Source organism: Macrobrachium rosenbergii, chromosome 39 (genome assembly GCF_040412425.1).
Source record: "Macrobrachium rosenbergii isolate ZJJX-2024 chromosome 39, ASM4041242v1, whole genome shotgun sequence".
Lineage (NCBI taxonomy): Eukaryota > Metazoa > Arthropoda > Malacostraca > Decapoda > Palaemonidae > Macrobrachium > Macrobrachium rosenbergii.
The window spans coordinates 20,715,640-20,738,295 of NC_089779.1; the positions used below are offsets into that span (position 1 = coordinate 20,715,640).

The following is a 22,656-nucleotide window of genomic DNA, read 5'->3' on the forward strand; positions in this document are numbered from 1 at the left end:
CTTACAGTCTCTCTCTAACTTTGTCAAGTGAGAAGTTAAATTCTTCCAATTCCTCTCATTTCAATCCCTACACTCCTCATAGGGCAGGTCAATAGAACATACTTATCCTCTATAAGTAGTGCAAAGGGTGTGAGAATCATAAAATGCTTTCGTCAATTGAGTATTTCAGCCTTTGCTGCAATACTGAATACTAGAAGTGCTAGTGTCAGACATTAGTCAACTAACAGAAAAAAAGTCAAAGTCGGTCTCACTAAGAGAAACAATTGTCCAATTAAAGGTTTCACTGAAAAACCTAGCTAAATACATAAGCCGAAGGCTAACGTAGGCAAAATACTTCACCGCAAGGAAAGATATCAATCTGAATTCCAAAAAACAAGCTGCACTCTTACAACTATGTGTGGTCTTAAGCCAGCAGAAACAAATCGAAGCTCTTGGCTGGGTTGTTCTTCTCTTTGCCCGAAAGTGGGCAGGGCTAATCACCTACATAAACGAAAGAATCACTACTGCGAATTTCAAAATTTAAGCTAGAGTGCTAGTAGAAACTCTTAGCTAAGTAATTAGTGGGTAAGTTACTTATATAAAATTTATTCTTCTTCAAACTGTTAACTCTTTGAGTGCCATGGGACACATTCTATGTCTGGCCACTTTTACTCCTTCTGCGCCTTTGGATGTAAAATGTCTGGGGAAAAACATTTCTTAAAAAATCTCAAAAAATAGTTCACTATGTACTGTACTACCAAGACACACACTACTTTGCCAGGCATGTTGGAGAGATGCAGAATGCTCACAGGGTGGCCCAAGCAAAGAGCTGATGTACTTCAGGACCTCATGACAATGCCAGAAGTTCCTTGTTTAGTTGCATGTGGTATATCATAAATAATTCCCCTTCCATATGGTTAAGTTTCTCTCGTCAAAACTCTCTTATTTAAAAATACTTTTTGCTAAAAATTTTAATGTAGACTTGTGAGGCATCTACTTTGGTTACAGTTTATTCAAGATGCCATAAGGTGTTATTCGGGCCATGCCTAGGGGTAAAGTTGCAAGGCGTTTTGATGTTTCTTTTATTCATTTTTTTGTATTTCTAATTTTTGCCCTGAAAGATTTATATACATGTATATACTGTATAAATATTATAGAATAGAAAGGTCATGTTACACATACATACCCAGGTATACACACACACATACAGGGGTACACAAATGCACATACACACAAACACACACACACTACCCTTACCTGTCACCAAGACCTGTCTGTCATGCTCACATATCCATCAAATATTTTCCAATAATATTTTCCTTTATATTTTTGTTCAAAATATAAAAGAACTACGCATAAATAATAAGGAAATCTGATCTGCTATATAACAGAAGATATTTTGCTAAGTACAGAAAGGCAAGGTGTACAAATTTTTATTTTCGGCTACACTGAACTTGATTTTTTTCTTACTTTTTTTATACTTTAGGTAGAGGGATTTGGATGATTTAAGAATAAAGAGAATAAAGTTCCTTCATTTGCCAAAAACATGAGACCAAAGTGAGCTCTCTAGGATAAAAATTAATGAAGTTAGAGCAATTTAAACAAAAAATTTTTATTGCGTACCAGTGTAACTTACACGGCAATGTGAAAAATTTGTTGTTTTTTCTATAAATATTGTCACTTATATTTTTTCCCCAAATTTATAAAACTATATATATATAAATGAAAAGGAAGTTTTATCAGCTATACAATAAAATTATTTCAAATTCCTGTCTCTGAAAGCTTTTGTGCTAAAATAAGGAAAGTGAGACATGTTATACAAATTTTTCACTTTCAGCTATACTAACTCAATTTTTTTCTTACTTTTTTTACACTTTAGGAGATTCTGACGATTTAAAGATAAAGTACAATCATTCGCCAAAAACAACGAGACTAAACTAAAGTAATCTCTCTCGGATAAAAGCTGACTATGCTAGAAGTAACTGAAAAAAACTTTTGTGTTACGATTTTTTGCTGCTCACTGAGGCTTGGCGCTCATGGTGATAGGAAATATAATAAGCAGTGAGGGCGAAAGATTTAAAAGTTAATAAACCATGATCACATTCAACCTTTGCAAGATTCTGCCTGATCTACACTTAGCCAGAAAACAACTCTTACCTTGACAATTTTGGGGTCCTTGGTCTCAGCTGCTTGAACCAAGGGATACAGGATCTGGGTTGTGATCTGAGCCAAAGTTGACTGTGGATTTGCAGCTGCTCCACGTACTTTTATGATGGCCTCTTCACATGACTGTGAATAGAAACCACAGAACGAAACTTTAACCATACAATATTATAAAACATTAAAGCATAATACAGTAAATTATTTGTTGTTAAACTTGCAAAAGATATGTACTGTATACTATAAATACTTAATTTGAGATTTATTTTTTAAATTCTTAACTGTCCATTATATAGCTTTTACTTCTGTGCCAGTGGTAGTTCGACAGATTGAAACAAAAAGCAAGTACACTCGGTTTTCTATGGATTTCCATCTTCTATCTATCTGCTTCCCCCGCCCGCCCCCCCCAACATACCAAGGGACCGATAGGCACAAACGCTCACAGCTAGTCAGTATACTTCTGTCAACTTTGACAGAGGGGAGGCAGGGAGGGCAATTTATATAATGGAGAGAGAAGTATTTAGAAAAGGGAGGGCAATGTATATAATGGAGAGATAAGTATTTAAAAAATAAATCTTATATTAAGTATTTATATTTTTTAGTGAACCTTACCTTTCCATTACTGTTGTTATCCAATGCGGTGATAAGCAAAACAACAACTTCTCGGTCAGTTGTTTATGGTTGTATGCATTTACGCAAGAGTATAACGTTACTGACAATACTTTTATCACTCTCTTTTAGTTTTTTAACTAGAAGATGGGATAAAGAGATGGAGGAAAAGGAGTTAGTCTATTGTAATTTGGTCTCTCTCGCTGCCTGATTGTACGCTGCTGCCTCCGCCCGTGCGAAATTTAAAATTATTTTATAAATATTGTCGTATCGGTATTAATTGCTTATCCCATTGCAAAATCGAATTATCGTAAGGCAAATTATCATAAATTGAGCACTAACTGAGTATTTTAATAGTTTTATCACAAAAAGTGCATTTAGTCATGAAAATGAGATGAAAATACAGTAATTAGTGAATATTTCTCAGTGAAAAATATCATGAATGGGCAAATTTTCAGCAAATAATGTGTATACATGCTCCACAGAGAAATCCGCGAATACGTGAGTCCGCGAATCGTGAGACCGCGAATACGGGGGTTTACTGTACAGTAAAACAAATCAGACAAAGCCAAAAATATGGCAACACTACCTCTGTGATCTTGCTGTGCATATCCTTTCACTGAAGGATATGCACAGTGGATTCTGTAAGTGAAATAATGAGTTATAGATATTTTGCTGTGTTTTCTCTTAAAGTATATGTATACTGAGAGAGAGAGAGAGAGAGAGAGAGAGAGAGAGAGAGAGAGAGAGAGAGAGAGAGAGAGAGAGAGAGAGAGAGAGAGAGAGCACAAGAATTTTTTAATAAATTTATGGGAGATGGTGGGGACTAACCACAAAATGACATAAACCAAGAAGTTATTGTAGTAAATAATTTTTTTCTATCATAAATGTATTTGTACATTATCACGAAAATATTAACATGACATAACAAACCTAGCATTCTGTTTGGAGGTATGTGTCCCTTTGTTCTAAACTACCCACGTGCAGTATTTGGATATACTCTGTACAGTAGTACTATCCTAAAATACGTATCTGCACAGTAAATATAATTTCAAAATCATCTTCCAACACAGGAAAATATCAGTGTACATAAAATGTACACCCAGTGCATTACAGCACGCTCAGAATGATGAGCAAAGTTACGTAGGCTAAAGAAAATGTGCGTGCCTGAATGATAGGGGATACTTAAGAGTAACATGACTTTGAAATGGGATGATAGTTTGGGGTATATTTTTCTTTGAACTGTCAAGTTTGGCAATGAGCTGTTAAAATAGGCAGTTTTAAGCATTTTAGGTGTGTATATAGCCTACTTAAAAGTAACAATAGTAGGAGAGTACGTAATGTAAGGTTACTCTGGGTGCTTTGGGATGTATTTTTGTTTGAAATATTAAATTGTTTTAGTATGAAAATTTACAGTATATTTTTGTTTGAACTATCAAATTAAGCAGTGAAATGTTAAAATAGGCAGTTACAAGCATTTTAGTTTTCTGGGTACAAGGTATTTGGCAATTATAAGCCATTTATAAGCATTTTTAGAGGGGATTTTTGCATTTCCGCAGTAGGTTCTGGAACCTATCCTCACGTAAAAATGGGGGAGCACCGTATATACAATATGCCTTCGACTTATGGTGAGGGGTCCATTCCAGCGCTGCGCAGTAAGTTGATTTTCTCTGTAAGTCAATTTTTCGCCATTATCGGCTTTTTAACGGCACTGTAACTTGAGTTTTGGAGCCATAACTTGATGTTGCATCATGTTACAGTGCTGTACGCACCGTTAACTTGATGCCTATTCTTGCCATTAGCACCGTCAATGGTGCTTAAGGTGCCGTAACTTGATGCAACACCTAGTTATGGTGCCATAAAACGCTGTTAACAGCGCTGAAAAAGCACCACAAGATTGAATCGTTGTAAGTCAGTGGTGCTGTAAGTCGAGGACGCACTGCTGATTCCCATGTGGGCAAAATAGAAATCAGCAAACCCTTCAAAGGCTACTTAGCACAATAACAAAATATTTCGTACAAAACAGGTTCTTTACCCAGTGAATTCAATCCATCAGCTATTACTGCTACCACAGGAGGAGTGTCACTCAGGTACAAGATCCTCATTATGAAGATAGCTGAGATCTGTTTGGAGGGTGCCCCCATGCAGCAGAGGTAGGGGTAGGGTTTCTGTGCCAAAACCCTACAGAGCCAATGATGGATAACTAACAAGTACTTATGAATAAAAAGGTCTACTTCTAATACTCAACACTGAGTACCTCCAAGCTTCCCAAAAACCACAACCAGGTTTAAAAGGCAGTAGGCCAAAAAAGGCTACATATCAATTCAGGACACATATCCCCTGTATAAACCAGAGGAGTTAATGCTCTGCAATAATTATATTTAATCGGCGCACCATGAAGATAAACCAAAGAAAATACAATATTACCGTGTAGCGCCCACGTGGCGGGCCTATGATCAAAATCTGCTTTCTCCCACAATGAGTAATGCAGGAGGAAAAACCATGTGGTTGAGAGAAACACAAACTCTCTCATAAGTCTTTTATGCAAATATCTCAATCACCGTTATTGTAACCTTTCATGTATTATTATTTATTATCATTCTGTATATTGTTATGCCAGCTTTCCAGTAATGTATGTATAATTGTCAATCAGATGTCTTGTATCCATCCACATGTAAATTTATGTCTGCGAAGAAACACAGATGCTTGAATTTAATCCCTTCCTCGATCTGTCAAGAGGTTAGGACTACTTTGCAGCTCACACGAGCTATTGGCCTGTGTGAAAGTTTTGTAAATAAATTAGTAAGCTGCAGACCTCCGTATCTTACTCGTACCTCACTCACATTGGTGACCACAGGAGAGATGCCTGACCAAGCCACCAGCAGTGACCTCAGTGCCATCAGTGAAAACCTCACAGTTGCCTCCATACGCCTACTGCCCTTCACACCCTACTACCACCCTTCACACCCCACCACTCCGAGGTATGGTTCTTCATGGCAGAAACTACTTTCCACACAAAGAAAATCACTTCAGCGATGCAGAAAGCAGATGTCGTCCTCGAATTCCTGCCAGACAATGTCTTCGAGCAGATAGCAGGACAATTCAGGGAACTGGAATCTCCCGTCACCTATGGCATACTGAAGGACCAACTAAAGTCATCCTTCAGCATGCCGCCCCGCCCAGAAAGCAGAAGTTCCTCAACCACATGTGGGCCCCGACAGGAGACGAGTGGCCGTCACACGTGTACAAACAACTGCGGAGGCTCATCATGCTGCCTGCCAAGTGCGACCAACCCCAGTCAACCTTGGACCTCGTGAGGGAGGTACTCCTCACAAAATGACCCAGCCAGACAGTGGCAACCATGCCCAAAGCCTCCACCATGCCCTTAGAAGAGTTCCTGGTAATGGTCGATGAGATTCATACAGCCCACAAAGCAGCAGACCCCTCACAGCCAGCAGCAGTAGTAGCAGCAGGACATCAGACTGAGCAGAATTCAGACACAGATTCAGAGAGCAATCCAAATGAGCCAGCCACCCTCATATACAAAAGACACTTTTCCAGACAGGACTACAAAGGGAAGCCTAAACAAAAGAAACAAGAACCTACAGAGGGCATATGCTTTTTCCACTGGAGGTTCAGAAGCAAGGCTAGAAAATACGACAGGGGCTGACAATTCTCAAACAACACGTAGTAGGGTCGTAGACGCGATCCACTCATACTAACATCAGCAGTAAGCAGACAGGTTGTCTTGTAAGAGAAATCACGCCTGCTCACTGTTGTCTTTCTTCCAGGTACGAAAGAAAGGACAAACATGCTTCTTCCTAAAAGATGACAGATCTGACATGGAGTTCTTAGTGGACACCGGAACATGCAGATCATTCATCCCAGCCAGCCCGAACGAAAGACTCAACCCCGCTCCCCCCACCAGCCTCCACGCATCAACGGCCAGCAGAGCACCACTGACAATGTACGGAATGCATGAGATGAAAACTGCTTTTGATGGGAAAGAATACGCCTGGTTGTTCATCACAGCAGAAATAACGATGACATTGTTGGGAGCAGATTTCCTAACAGTGCACAACTTACTAGTCAACATAGCAGCTAAACAGCTGATCCCAAGAACAACACAGAAATCATCTCCCCAAAAGCCGAGCAGACGTAAAACAACGAAAGCATCAATGAGTCAACAAGAGGAAAAAATATGCCCCATCACACCTAACATCCCACCAAAAGAGAGATAGAAATAATCCAAGAATACAAAGACATATTTAAAAACGACCTAAAGCACGACCTAACAAAACCAGCAAAACACATCATTCAGCACCACATAGAGACCGAAGGACCCCGATCCACTCGTGATTCAGACGGCTGGCCCCAGAGAAGCTTACCTACATGAAGAAGGTATTCAGATGGAGGAAACAAGAATATGCCAGAAAGCCCCCAGCCCATGGACATCACCCCTACATATGGTACCAAAATCAGATGGAACATGGCGCCCCTGTGGAGATTACTGATGGCTGAATGTGAAAACAAAACCGGACAGATACCCTCTACCAAATATAACAGACATAACAAATCAAATGAATGGTGCAAGAATATTCACAAAAATTGATCTCCAAAAAGGGTATTTCCAAGTCCCGGTAGCAAAAGAAGGGATTGAGAAGACCGCAATCATCACCCCATACGGCACCTACACATTCAGCAACAGCTGTTCCGGCCTCTGTACCTCAGGGGCAACATTCCTAAGATTGATGGATAAGCTGTTTGGGGACCTTCCATTCTGCATGATATATGTCAACGACATACTGATCTTCAGCCTAAATTTAAAACTACACCTTCAAGATGTGAAAATAGTATTACAAAGACTGAAAGAAAATAGATTAAAAGTGCGGGAAGACAAGTGTGAATGGGCAAAGAAAATGGTGGTTTCTGGGGCACCAAGTGAGTCCAGAGGACATTAAACCTCTGCCAGAGAAAAAATAAGCAATAAAAAGACTTCCCCAAACCAACAACAATGAAATCAGTACAAGACTTTTCAGGTTTAATAAATTATTACCACTGCTTCATAACAAACATTGCAAAAAGAATGAGGCCCATATATGAATGCCTTAAAGGAAATAAAAGGAAATTAAATTGGGGAGAAGGTCAAGAAAAAGCATTTATTTTAACGAAAGAAGCAATAACCTCTGTAACAACACTACCATTCCCTTTACCCCATATGTCCCTCACTGACAAGCGACGCAAGCAATACAGCGATGGGCACCGTACTTGAGCAGGACACTGATGATGGTTGTAGCCCGCTGGCCTTCTACAGCACAAAGCTAACTGTTACAGAGTGGAAGTATTCAACATTCGACAAGGAGCTCCTTGCAGTCTACAAAGCAGTCCGCCACTTCCGCCACATGCTCAAGGGACGACAGTTCATGGTGCAGACAGACCATCAACCACTGGTGCATGCCTTCACAAAGTCAGAAGACGCATGGTCAGTGTGACAACAATGGCACCTGGCAGCGATAGCTGAGCACTCCTACACCATAAAGTACCTTAAGGGTTCAGCGAACACCGTGGTGGACGCCCTATCAAGAAACTGCGCCAACACCATCCAACCCGGGATAGCCTATCCCAAGATAGCGAAAGTGCAGAAGGATGACTAGGGCCTGCAGCGACTGCGGTGGATCAACCCCGCCCTCACATGGAGCAACTTGTAAATCAACAGTGGAACAACGACCACCACCCGCGAGATAAGTACCGGATGCCCTCACCCATAATTTCCAGAGGGACTAAGAAGGAGAGGCTTTGCACTTGTCCACAGCCTATCCACCCCATCATAGCAGAGTGGTATACAGTATCTGGCGGGGGATTTCAAGAGACGTGAAGAAGTGGACAAGAGAGTACATCCCATGCCAAACATCAAAGGTCATGAGACATGTCGAAGGCGGGATAGAAGAGTTCAAAACAATGAACCGCTGACTTCCCCACATACACGTCGACATAGTGGGCCCACTAACCCCCCTCAGAGGTACAAATACCTGTTTCCCATAACAGACAGGAACACCAGGTGGTCAGAAGCAATACCCATCCGACAGCAGATGGCAGAGAGCTGCATCAAATCCCTCGTTGACTGGGTCAGTAGGCATGGAGTAGCCCAGATCATCACCAGTGATAGGGGCTCCAACTTCACATCCACCCTGTGGAACACGCTCACCAACAGTCTGGGGATGAAAATAACACATACAACAGCCTACTACCCTGATGCCAATGGAATCATCGAGAGGATGCACCAATCATTAAAAACATCACTCACTGCCAGATCCCAGGGCGGGAGTTGGTGAAAAGAACTGTCGTGGGTTCTTCAAGGACTGAGAACGACACTGCACGCACCGTTCAATGCATCTCCAGCAGAAGTCCTGTAGAGCCAAGCGTTGACGTTGCCAGAGGACGTCTTCCAAGAAAGAACAAACCCAACATCGCCATCCAACACCCGAAAGGTGATAGAAAAAATAATACCGGCCAAGACAACCTACCACGCAAACAGGAAAGTGTACGTCCCCGAAAGATTTACAAAATGCAAAATACGCATTCATCCAGGTAGACACACAAACCCCACCTCTCCCCAGCCTACTCTGGACAACGCCGCATACTCCAGAGATGACCAAAGGCCTACCAGATGACAGTAGACGGGAGGATAACGTAGGTTTCAATCGACCGGTTGAAACCTGCATTCATATGAAACACCAGCCCACATATGTAGGTCTCTCCTGTGAGAGGAGTCCTGTAGCACCCATGTGGCAGGCCTACAATCAAAATCTGCTTTCTCTAACGACGAGTAACACAGGTGAAAAAACCATACTGTTGAGAGAAACACAAATTCTCTCACAAGTCTTTTATGCAAATATCTCAATCACCATTACTGTCCCCCTTCATGTATTACAGTAAACCCCCGTATTCGCGTTTTCATGATTCGCAGACTCACCTATTCGCAGATTTCTCTATAGAACATATATACACATTTTTCACGGAAAATTCGCCCATTCACGGTATTTTTCACTGAGAAATATTCACTAATTACTGTATTTTCATATCATTTTCATGACTAAATGCATTTTTTGTGATAAAACTATTAAAATACTCAGGTATAAGCATTTTTAGATGGTTTTTTTGTTTGAATATCAAAATAGGCAGTTCTAAGTGTTTTTAGAAGGGTTTTAAGTATTCGTGGATTTTAGCTGCTCGCAGGGGGGGGGGGTCTGGTACGCATCCCCCTCAAATACGGGGGGTTTACTGTATTATCATTCTGCATATTGTTATGCCAGCTTTCCAGTAATGTATGTATAATTGTCAATCAGATGTCTTATATCCATCCATATGTAAATTTATGTCTGTGAAGAAACACAGATGTTTGAAATTAATCCCTTCCTCGATATGTCAAGAGGTCAGGACTACTTTGCAGCTCACACGAGCTATTGACCTGTGTGAAAGTTTTGTAAATAAATTAGTAAGCTGTAGACCTCCATGCTACTGAGTGAGACTTCAGTATCCTATCCAAGGATAAATTCTTTCCAAATTTAAAAGTTGTAGTCATTTTCACATGCTAAGTGGCTTACCTTCTATTAAGGATAGAAATTAGCATGAAAGTCCTTAACCAGAGACCTAATGAAAAGGACGTTATATTCTTACTCTTTGGAAGCTCTGGTTTCCAAATCATCATAACTGCCCATCTTGAAAGTTAAAACACCAAATGTGTACTTAAAGTATCATCCATCTTACAAACATGCACAAATACACAGGGGAACAAGCCAAAAGGAAAACAGGAACAAACACACCATGAAAAGGTTGAAGCTTTAGCATCCAGAAGTCCGAACAGAGCGCCGCAAGACACGTCCGCTTCAGAAGAGCCGGAAAGTAAAGTGAATGCGTGAATGTGGGCTGTTGGTACCATGGGTTTCCCACTGTTACCAACCACATGCCCAGCTGGGAGTAATACCAACTCATGCCTTGTAAGTCTTTAGCAGCCTTGTTCAGCTTCGCCAAAAGTATCCCCATATGTAAAGGACCTCGGGTTTGTATTTGTGTAGGAACAATTCGTCTTTACTACAAATAAGTTCAGGGCGCTGACATCCAGGACGGGCCTTCAGCCCCCCAATGATTTGGGGACTACTGAGAATCGGTTGTAAAACCTCCCCAATGAACAATCCATGACCTTCTCTATTGGCCCTTTGTGAATCAGGGACTCTACCTCTTGAGCAAGAGCCAAAAACTCCTTGGACCCTACCGAGTAGGTCATCAAGATGATCGGTGACCTGGACAAGGGAGACCTGTCTCCAAGAGGAATGGAGTAGCCACTTCTCAGTACTTGGACCACCCAGGGGTCCGCCCCTGTGCGACTCCATTCCCCCCAAGAGAGACAAAGCTCGCCTCTAAAGGTTGCATGAAGCACAAAAGCTTCATTTCTTAGCGGCGAGCTTGAAAGTAAACTTATTGATGGGCCTCAAGGGAGGACAGAAGTTAGCTCGAGGTCTGGATCTTGCCCCAGGAAAGGGTTGCGGTTGCAAACAGCAGGAAATACTTGGAAACAGGGAGTTTTCTTCAGGCACTTGGTAGACTGAGCTAAAAGATCCATAGTGGATTTCTTCTGCAGGGCTGATAACACTTCCTTAACTGTCTCCTGAAGGAAGAGATGGGCCTTGCCTGAGGGAGAAAACAAGAGCATCGATTTCTGCGTAGTAGTTACTCCCTTTGTGGCAAATGAATACCACAACTTCCGTTTCTTAAGGATGCCCATCGAGAAAATAGAAGCAAGTTCAGCAGAACCATTCCTAACGGCTTTGTTGGCTCACAGTCCAGTCCAGAAAACTGATAATCTCCAAACCTTTAAAAAAGTTCTTGACGAGATGGACAAGGTCGAGAGAGGAAAACATAATCTTGGCCGAGGTGAACACAGCTCAGCGCATAGCATCAACCATACCGGAGAAGTCCCTTGGGAGAAGGCAGAGACTCCCAATGAAGGCACCTCTCCGGTGGCATAGAAGCAGTATTTCTTCTTCAGAAGCTTAGAAGGAGGGAAGGCAAAGGTAGCTTTACCTTGCTCCCTCTTGTAGGTCAACCACTCATCCACCTCTCGAAGGAATTTCTTCGAAGAGGAGGAAAGAATTAACTTGGGGAGACAAGCAGTGTCCAAAGAGCATTTCCTCATGAGGAAGGTTGATGCAGGCGAAGCAGAAGAAGCAAGCTCGAAAAAGTCAGGAATGTTTGCCAGGGAGAACTTCAGCAAACTGGAGTAAGCCGATGAGCAGGTGGAATCATGCTCTGCTTCCTCCTCAACCAATGAAATAGGAAACAAAGACGGATCCTTGCTCTTTGAAGATGAAGATCTTTTCTTCAAAAAACCCATAATATCCTCCAGCTGATGGCGAAGCGGGGTCAAGGAAGAATCCTCCTGCAAAGACAGGTGTGGAAGTGGTGAGGTTGGTGCCAAGTGCTCAGCAGCTGGTGCTGAGCAGACTGAAGTTGGCACTGTGTGGGTTGAAGAAGCCGAGTGTGGCACTGAAGTGAGCGAAAATGTGACTGAAAGGAGACAGGCGCTGGGAAGCACGAGACCGAAGAGAACAGGGCGACAGATGCTTATGAGGAAGATCAGAGCATTTAGGCACAAGCACTGGTCGCTCGAAAACCTCATCAACTTCTGGCTGTCTGAAGGTGAAGCGGTGAAACTGCACGAAGGTTGTGGACTGGCACTCATCTCCTTCTACCTCTTAACAGGAGGAAGAAAACTGTCCCCAATGGCAGAATGCCTCTTCAAAGGCCTAGAGGCGACAACTCTGAGCCGCTGGTGCGTCCTGTCGGGTGGCAAGTCACCCGAGTCTGATGACAGATGATCAGCACTAACTGAGACGCCTTTCCAGTGGCGCTCGATGACAGATGATCAGCACAAACTGAGATGCCTTTCCAGAGGCAGTCAGCAGCAGCCTGGGAACGGACAGCAGGCTCGGCGGAGGGGCAACTACTTGTGGGCAAACCCCACCAGCCTCCCTTGGACCTCCAGTATGTCTTCTCCCCGGTGCGGGGGAGCGGGACAGGGACCTTCATCTAGGAGCACTGGTGGGACAGGTAGCCATCTCCTTGTTATGCACAACACTGCCACTTTGCACTACACTACTGACACTGGGGACACTGAATTCCGTAACCATGCTGTCTAAAAATTCAAATTTCTTATCAAACCTAGATTCGAGACTGGCAATGGAGTCGAGATTGGAAGCACAGGAACCTGGTAAAGGAGTATGCGGTAACAAAGTACGAGGGATAAGGATTGGAGATAAAGCACGTATTTGAGGGAAAGAAATAGCATTATCTCCTACACAGGAGGAGATGGAACAGGAGTTACACTTGCCTTATTCTTGGCTCTAAGGGCTGCATTTCCTATTTCTATTCCTATCCAAACTTGCTAAATGCAATATCAAAGTCACTTTTGCTCATCCCAATCCTGACATTCTGAACAAATAAGACATATATATTACTGTCTTGCCCCCTACATTTCACACATTTAGCATGAGAATGAAAAGAGAACTTAACTAATCTCGTTCTACAATACATCCTGGCTAATTAGAATAAAGTTAACCATGGCTAACAAAATTGCTAAGTAGCTAAGAAAAATATTCATCGCACACTAAAACAAGGAAAACCTGAATACTTCACCAAAGAGCTGGACAAATATATCCAAAAAATGATGATGAGACAGCACAAAACCACTGATGTTGGTTGGAGCCGGCAGAAAGCGAATTGAAGCTCTTTGCTGAGTTGTACCTATCAGTCCCGAAAGTGGGTGGGACCCTGTCACCTACACTAACGACGGTAGCGCCACTGCAAAAATTTGAATTCTTAAGACTGCCGTGTGGAAAGCTAGTAGCTATGTAATTGCTTGGTAAGTCACTTATATAAAATTAGCCTATCTTCTCTATGTATACGTTACGACTGAGATCTCGTCTAGGGTGAACTACTGCAGTCTAAGTGTAAAATAAGGTCAAGAAGCACCGAAGCTCCCAAGGGAAATGATTACAGCTCTCCAACACTAGTGAGAAGGATCCAGCATCCGGGGAGCACGACCCGAAAAGTTTCTGATTCCCCCCGTGGGTTCGTTAACCAAGATCCGACGTGTAAAGTAGAAGACTAGGTCTGGGCTTAAAGGAAGAAAGGAGTTCCCTTCTTTGTCTATGTAAGTACCGCCATCGTTGTGGGTCCAACTTTAATCGGGGGCTATGGTAAAAAGGCGACAGTGTCTGACTGTGTTACCTTGTCCCACTAGTAACCAAAGTATTTCAGTCAAGACAGTCATTCTAAGTAAAGATTGATGTAAAGTCCAGAAAAAAAAAGGCCAAATGAAGAGGAGAGAGGACTCATGAGAAAACCTAAAATACTGCAGAGAGGTTGAGGCACAGGTCCCCAAACTGAGAAACCCTGTCTCAGAAGATGGGTCTTCTGGTTTGTCTCCATTTGTAGACAACCAAACGATCTTGCAAAGCATCGTACAGAGTCGCGGACACTGTGAACCAACTGCTGACTCTTGATAGCCATGCAGACACATAGAAATCCTGTAAACTCGACGACACCTAGTACAGACCAAATAAGGGAAAAACAAAAGCTCATGAGCAGACGCTGAATGTTCGTCGTCAGGAGGAGTAGAAGAAGGGGCTGCTCAAAATTGGATGCTAGCAGCCTGTGGGACATTGCAAAAAACAGTCTCCGTCTTTCTTGAGAGATTTTTTTACTAGACGAAAAAGCATGAAATCCATAAGTCGAGGCTGAAGTTCACAAGAGGACTCTTGCGACGGAGGCTGTGGTTAAGAAGAGGAAAACAGTTCCAAGACTCTGTGATTCGCTACAGGAGAAGAGTACCACAACTCTCTCTTCCAAAATCAACGACAAGAGCTGATAATCCTAACACAATTCCAACTATCCCTGTCCACAGTGCACAGAACTGGGTGACAATCCTAGGCGATGACTGTCAGAAAGTTCTAGGGAGTCTGCAACTTCTTATCCAAGGTTCCTGGTTCCAGTCCAGACAATTCAGAAACTAGACAAAATCTTCGACAAGGAGGCTAGTTCTGTCGAAGTACTAGAGGGAGGCTAGTCAAAGGCACAAGCCTTTCTCCCTTCGTGGCAAAAGTCATTCCCCAAAAAGTCCTTGTCCACAAAGGACAGGGCTGCGATGCTAAAGATTGCAGTAACATCATCTTGACTTCAAAGTGAAAGCGGAACCGACTAAGATTTTGTGAGTGGAGAGTAGGTGCCTGGCAAATGGGGACTAGTGCCAACTACTTGGAAGCTGGAACCAGACGTTTCATCAGGAACTAGTGCCCAAGAAAGAACAACAGTGTGTTCTAATGTGTTCTAATGAAAAAACTAGGCGCAGATCAAAAATTGTGGAACGCTTCACAATTTGCTTGTTATCCTTGTGCAGGGGCCATGTTAATTTCTCTGCATCATTCCAATTAGAATATGTACTGCTGAAGAAAGTACTTCGGACACTGGGTGCCAAATAGAGGTGTCAGCCCAGCAGGCTGGAGACCAGCGCTCTGGAAGACAACCGTTGTCGAGTGATGCTTACACTACACATTAAAACACTACTCCTTCATCAAGACACCTTTCCAGTGGCTTACAGGCTCGACTGAGGGGTAACTACCCAGGGACAAACCCCCTTGGACTCCCTTGGACTGCCAGTATGTCTTCTCCCAGGAGCAGGGGAGTATGACAGGGACTTTAGGTCTAGGTATCTGATGGGCCGAATAGCCGCCTCCTCTACCACACCTCCATGAAGACGCCTTTTCAGTGGCTGTCTGTCGATACCTGGGAATATGCAACAGGTTTGAACAAGGGGGCAATTACCCGGGGTAATTCCCACCAGCCTCCCTTGGGCATTCAGTATGACTTCTCCTAGGTGTAGGGGAGTATGACAGTGATTAGGTCTAGGAGAACTGGCGGGCCGGATAATCACCTCCTCCACTGCACAACTCTCACTTTGCAAGGTTAATTTTCTGTTAGGCCAGACCCAAGACTGGCGATGGCATGGGAAGGAAGTGAGGGAGCCAGGTGCGGAAGCATGGGATAAAAAATAGGGCTAGTAGGAGAGAAAAAGGGTATGTCAGCTTTGTACATGCCTGGCTGTTTGCTACAGTTGCCACCTGTGGGCGCTCTCGGGCACTTACGGGCACTTTTGGGGTGCCTTTGGCTGCACAGAGCATGAGTTGGCGCCTGATGGTAGATGTCAGCCATGGGCGCTCAAGCGCTTATGGGCGCTTTTTAGGGGCTCTTGGCTGCTCAGAGCACGAGCTGGTGCCAGATGGTAAATGGCGCCAATGGGCGGCATACAGCACTCGAAGCGTGAGCTGGCATTAGGCTGAAGTGGGCGCTTCTGAGTACTGGAAGTGTGGAATGTTCACGATCTGCACATCAACCTAGATGCGTGTCACCCTTGAAGCCAGTACACTACCGAAGTAAATACTGGGACCGAATCTCGGCCGACAATAACGTCTTGTTGTTGCTTGTTACTTGTCTTTCTTTTTGAAAGACTTCAAACTCTCAAACTGCCTCAACTCAAGAGGAAGCTTGTTATATAATCTAGGAGCTGCATATTAAGCTACCACTTTCTGCTCTTACACTTTTCAATTCTCCACAAAGGAAAATTTGAGGATTAAGGTAATATTATTTACCAACAGCTAGCAAGTATACTAGGTTTAGTAAACAAAAATACAACGAAAATCTTTGGCCTAAAGGAATGACGAAACATTCAATAATTATTTTTAAGGCAATTATACAACAACCGCTTGCGAGTAGCCTACGACTTGTAAACACCATTGATGTAAAGTTTGGCCTAATGGGATGGTGATACAAGCATTACTTTTTAGGGCAAAACTACATCAGCAGCTAGCAAGAATCCTAATTATATACAGTACTGAAGGCTTGCAAGTAATCTAGACCCTGTAAACAAAACATAATGCAAAAGATTTAGTTTCAAGGAATGGAGTAACATATACGAAGATTACTTTTTAGGGCAGAGCTATTATCGGCGGCTCACAAGCCTAGATGGAAACAAAAGATCTTTTAGACAAAATTCTGTGGATGAATCAACTTAATAATAACAAATTAAGGAAAAACTCATCCTGAGAATTGATGAAGGTTACTAATGCGTGTTCCAGTGGATGTGTACACCACCGAAATCCAGATATTTTGTCTGGAAAATAATAAATACACTGCCGCCATAACTCGGTGTTCACCAAAGCACGGCAGGAACAGACTGAAGTTATCTGCTAAAGTCATTCCTAATATACCCGCTAGTGGGCGGAACTGGTCTCCTACACGTCTGTTACCAGCGAAATTTTAAATTCAAGCTGCCGTGTAAGTGAACTAATAGCTATGTAATTAATTGGTAAGTTACTTATATAAAACTTACAGTTATGAAGCTGATTTCATTGGTTTAAACTTCTTCCGTGTTAGGACGTCAAAGGTCACTGATACCCAAGTTATAAGGTTGTCTGATTAGTTTGGGCCATAGAAATCAATTTCCTTGGGAGATCCAGCAATGATGTTATATAGAAGAAATGAAGGGTATCACATACTGGAGTCAACACACACCTCTGTATCATGTAAAACCTGAGGCAGCAAAGACATTTACAGTATAATAAATACAGGGGTTCCTGGTAGTAAAGGATGCTCCTTGGAGAGGAGGACTCCTATATTTTTTTTTTTTTATTTACAGGGTATCACAATTAAGAACAAGGTAAGGTTTGTACACTGTATGGACAAATTCAGTCTCATAATTATTTTTTTTGTTGGGGTTTATGCTAGTTTGTAAACATGTAGGTCTTATACTTACATCTTTAATGTGGGGGTACTTCTTTTTTGTTTCCATGCATAATGCTTTAAGGTCATTTTGCAATGCATCCAACATCCTCGAAGCTTTTCCGTCATCTGCCATTTTGATTTCTATCTCGTTTTATGTAGAATGTGTTGCTAATGGTTTAAAGCCAGTTACTGTACATCTATCAATTTTGAAACTGGGTCCTTGGTAAGAAAATCTACTTCACACCTGCACAAGAAGACAAAGATAAAAAACAAGTAATGAAATATAACTTGGAGGAATGCATGGATTTTCCAATAAAAAAGAAGCAAATAAAATAAAATAATGACATTAATAAAATATAATTAAAATGAGTTAATCAATAAGCAACATGAATTAAGGAGGCTTAAATTTCAGACTGTGAACAGTGTCAAGATTGTTGCATTCAATCAGCCTACACAATAAAGACAAAAACATAATACCTTTGCAATGCTCAATTAACTTCAAGGTTAAGTACTCAAAGAGACTGACTTTACCTAATCCACATCACTATAAGTGAAGCACCTAACGAAAGTAAAAATTAATGCAAATTGCAACTTCTCCCTCACATGTACTATAAATGGCAGAACACAAAATCACAATTCTTAAAAGTAAATTGTATTTTTCCCAACTATACAAACCCGAGGTCCTTTACATTAGGAATTACTTTCAGCACAGGCTGGAAATAGCCTTTGAACTTTCAAACACACGTGTCTACAGCAGCTCGCACGTGTGGTCACTGAGAGCGAAGTGTGGGTGGGATCAGCTGATTTCATTGTGAGAATTTTACTATGCCAGGGATTTGAGTATGCGCGGTACAGGAACTACTTGGCTGGCGTATTGATACCCGAGTTACACGGTCCAATGTATGATCTAGCCTATGGAAATCACTACTTGTTCGAAAATAAAAAAATTTACCCCTACCACATGAACGAAAAATTTCGGTAATTTTTACATAAAGCTGCGTCAGTCAGGAAGGGAGGGGGGTAGGGTAATTTTGCATACTATTACGTCAACTGGATATGAAAGTGTTAACATCCAAGGAAAGTCCATGAAGTTCACCAACTCCCTTCGCTGATGCCAGGGCTAGCAGGAAGATGGTATTGAGAGTCAGATCCCTGTCTGATGACTCTCGTAAAGGCTCGTACAGTGCATGAGTCAGGATCCTTAGGATGAGAGTCACATCCCACGCAGGGGGCCTGAGATCCCTGGGTGGGCAAGACCTTTCAAAGCTTCTCATTAGTAGAGATATCTCGAAAGAGGAGGAGATGTCTACTCCTTTCAGCCGCAAGACTAGGCCGAGTGCGGCGCGGTAGCCTTTTACGGCTGAAATGGAGAGAAGCTTCTCCCGGCGAAGGAAGACGAGGAAGTCCGCGACCTGCCGAACAGTAGCTCCGACCGGAGAGATATCCCTTCGACGACACCAACCACAGAAGACGGACCACTTTCCCTGGTATACCGCTGCGGAGGATCGTCTGAGGTATCCTGCCATCTCTGTTCCTGTGCGACGCGAAAAGCCTCTCGCTCACAAGAGATGGTGGATAACCTTCAGCCGTGAAGACACAGGGAATGAACTGCCTGGTGGAACCGCTCTACATGGGGTTGGCACAGCAGGTTGGGCCAGGGGGGAATCTCTCTCGGCGCCTCGGAGAGTAGAGCTAGCCGGTCCGGATACCAAATGGCCTGGGGCCATTTGGGTGCCACCAGAATCATTCTGCGATTCGGGGTGATCATCAATCGGCGAATCAGACAGAATGGGGGAAAGGTGTATACGTCGAGGTTGCCCCACAGGTGCTGGAACGCGTCATCCGCAGCGGCCCATGGGTACAGCACGACAGAACAGAAGACCTGGAGCTTTCTGTTGTGCCAGGTGGCGAACAGATCGATGGCTGGACGCCCCCACAGGTCGAACAGTCTTTCTGCTACCTCCGAGTGGAGGGACCATTCGGTCCCTACCACTTGGTTCCGGCGGCTGAGCTTGTCTGCCACGACATTCCTCTTGCCTGGAATGTACCTGGCTGACAGCTCTACTGAGTGAGCCGTGGCCCACTCGTGCACCTGCATCGTCAACTGATGAAGCTGGAGGGACACCAGGCCCCCCTGCTTGTTGATGTATGCCACTACCGTGGTATTGTCGCTCATCAGTACCACGGAGTGTCCCATCACTCGATCCCTGAACTCTTGGAGGGCCAGGAAGGCTGCCTTGAGTTCCAGGATATTGATGTGAAGGCGCTTGTCGTCTTGGTGCCACACTCTCGAAGTCAGCAACTCCTCCAGGTGTGCGCCCCATCCCTCGGTCGATGTATCTGAGAACAGTAGCATGTCCGGAGGGTATGCAGGATACTCCTATCAAGAGGTTCCTGTCGTCTAACCACCAGCAGAAGGTCCTCCTCACCTCCTCGGAAAGAGGGATGAGGAAGGACTGGGGGTCTCGGGACTGGGACCAATACTCCTTCAGTCTCCACTGAAGAGACCGCAGGTGAAGACGCCCGTGAGGTACTAGCCTCTCCAAAGACGACAGGTGACCGATGACGACTTGCCATTGCCGGGCTGGCTGCTCCTGTCGTGAAAGGAACAGCTGTGCTGCCTGCCTGAACTTGCTGATACGAGAGTCTGAGGGAAAGACTCGCTGCCACCGTGTCTATCAGCATGCCCAGGTACTTTATCCTCTGCCGGGATGAGATCTGACTTCTCGAGATTCACCACGATCCCTAGATCCCGGCAAAACTCGAGGAGCCGATCCCTGTCCTGTAGCAACTGCGAGGAGAGCCCGCCAGGACTAGCCAGTCATTGAGATACCTCAGTAGGCGTATTCCGTTTAGAGTGGGCCCAAGCTGACATGAGAGAAGAAGACTCGTGAACACCTGGGAGCGGTCGAGAGCCCGAAACAAAGTGCCCTGAACTGGAAGACCGTCTCCCCGAGGACAAAGCGGAGGTACTTGTGAGAGGACGGATGAATGGGCATTTGGAAATACGCATCCTTCAGGTCCACCGTAAGCATGAAGTCGTTCTCCCTGATGGAGGCCAGCATGGATTGCGCTGTTTCCATCGTGAACTGAGTCTGGCGAACGAAACGGTTCAAGGGAGAGAGGCCTATGACCGGTCTCCATCCCCCTGAGCCTTTCTCTACGAGAAAGACACGGCTGTAAAAGCCTGGAGACTGGTCCGACACAACTTCTACAGCACCCTTGCTCAGCATGGCTTGCACTTCTTGCTGTAGTGCGGTGTCCTTTGAAGATCCTTGTACATATGTTTGGAGATGGACCGGAGTGTAGGTGAGGGGAGGCCAAGACTCGAAGGGTAGTAGATATCCCTCCCGAAGGACATCCACTATCCAGGTCTCGGCTCTGTGTCGCTGCCATGTTGCCCAATGGCTCGACAGGCAACCCCCCACCTTCGGCAGCTGTTGGGGGGGAACGCCGCCCCTAGCATTTCCCCTTCTTCTTCTTCCCTTTGCCCCCTTTACCGGCTTGGAAAGTGGGCTGAAAAGGACGGGAGAGACCCCTCCCTTCTCGAGGAAGAAGAAGGCTGGGTGTTTCCCTGGGACCCCTTCGAAGACTGCGACTTCTTAGGGGCCAAGGAGGTGCCAGCCTGGCCCAAAGACCTGGCCACAGCAGAATGAGAAGACTAGGAGGTCTTGGCCACTACCTGGTGGACAAGCCAGTCACTGTCATCAGCCCGGCGTTTGTCTACTGCGGCATCCACCAACTCTCTGGGGAAGAGAGAGGAGGAACCCAGCAACGGTCCATTCCTAAGGGCAATTGCTGACTCGGGACCTACAGACCTGGAGAAGCGAGAGAGAACTGCATCTCTTCACTTCAGAACCAGGTTTGCCCACAGGTTTGCAGTCTGATGGGCGAGGTAGGAGATAGCCCTACTCTCCGACTGGCACAGTCTCCCAAAGGCGGAGTCCTCCCCAGGTACGATGGCACCCGAGGAAGCAGCTACCTTCGATACTGTGAAGGACCACAGATCGAGCCAGGAGACTGCTTGGAAGGCCACCATGGCGGTGGCTTCCAGGGTTGCAGCTTCTTGCTGGGAGAGGGAGATACTCTCTGCAGTAAGCTGCTGCAACGTCAGATCCGGATCTAGACGAGTCAGGTCCGGGTCAACCTGTTTACAGTGAACCCCCCGTATTCGCGGGGGATGCGTCCCACACACCCCCACGAATAGGTCAAATCCGCAAATGCTTAAAACCCCTCTAAAAACACTAAGAACTGCCCATTTTGATAGCTTAAACCAAGAAAAACCCTGTAAAAATGCTTATATCTGAGTATTTTTATAGTTTTATCACAAAAAGTGCATTTATTCATGAAAATTATATGAAAATATGATATTTTAATGATAAAATAAAGTTTGTTCATACTTACCTGGCAGATATATATATAGCTGTATTCTCCGAAGGTCCGACAGAATTTCAAATTTCAGCGGCCTGAAGTGGCCGGTCAGGTGGTTAGTACCCATTCCCGCCGCTGGGAGGCGGGTATCAGGAACCATTCCCATTTTCTATTCAGATTTTCTAACGCCACTGTCTCCTGAGGGGAGGAGGGAGGGCAATATAAATATATATATCTGCCAGGTAAGTATGAACAAACTTTATTTTATCATTAAAATATCATTTTGTTCATGAGACTTACCTGCCAGATATATATATAGCTGAATACCACCTTTGGAGGGGGTAGAGACAGCCAAGAAATAGGAAAAAACCAATTATTGGTAAAATTATTTTGGTTCCTTATCTGATAGCGTAGCTGACTGAGTGGTTACTGTCACTCTAGTCTGCTTCTGCTTTACTAGAGACCCCAGCGAGGTAGTGACCTATATAGCTGGCGACTTCTAGATGATCTGTCAACAGGGCGTGACCACAATGTGACTAGATCATCAGCCCATACAAAGAGGACAAAAGAGCATTACTAACCACCTAACCAACACCTAAAGCGTTAGTTTGCAAAGGATTGGGAAGACTGCCTCCAGTAGTCGACCCAACAACCACAAAAACACAATTAAAAAGGGGATAGGATCAGAGTTACCCCTTGTCC

General features: G+C 44.1%; 1 protein-coding gene and 1 pseudogene across 4 annotated transcripts in view; both read right to left on the reverse strand.

The window, feature by feature from the left end:
- Nucleotides 1-22,656, reverse strand: part of mon2 (Mon2 homolog, regulator of endosome-to-Golgi trafficking) — a 318,335-nt gene that overhangs the window by 285,300 nt on the left and 10,379 nt on the right. For all 4 annotated transcript variants that reach the window (XM_067082772.1, XM_067082770.1, XM_067082773.1 and 1 more), the window contains exons 2-3: nt 17,615-17,827; nt 2,137-2,268 (exon numbers count right to left, since the gene is read on the reverse strand). In XM_067082772.1, coding sequence (XP_066938873.1) covers nt 2,137-2,268; nt 17,615-17,716 — 234 coding nt within the window. In that variant the 5' untranslated portion in view covers nt 17,717-17,827. The remainder of the gene's footprint in view (nt 1-2,136; nt 2,269-17,614; nt 17,828-22,656) is intronic.
- Nucleotides 15,159-15,259, reverse strand: LOC136825856 (U6 spliceosomal RNA; annotated as a pseudogene).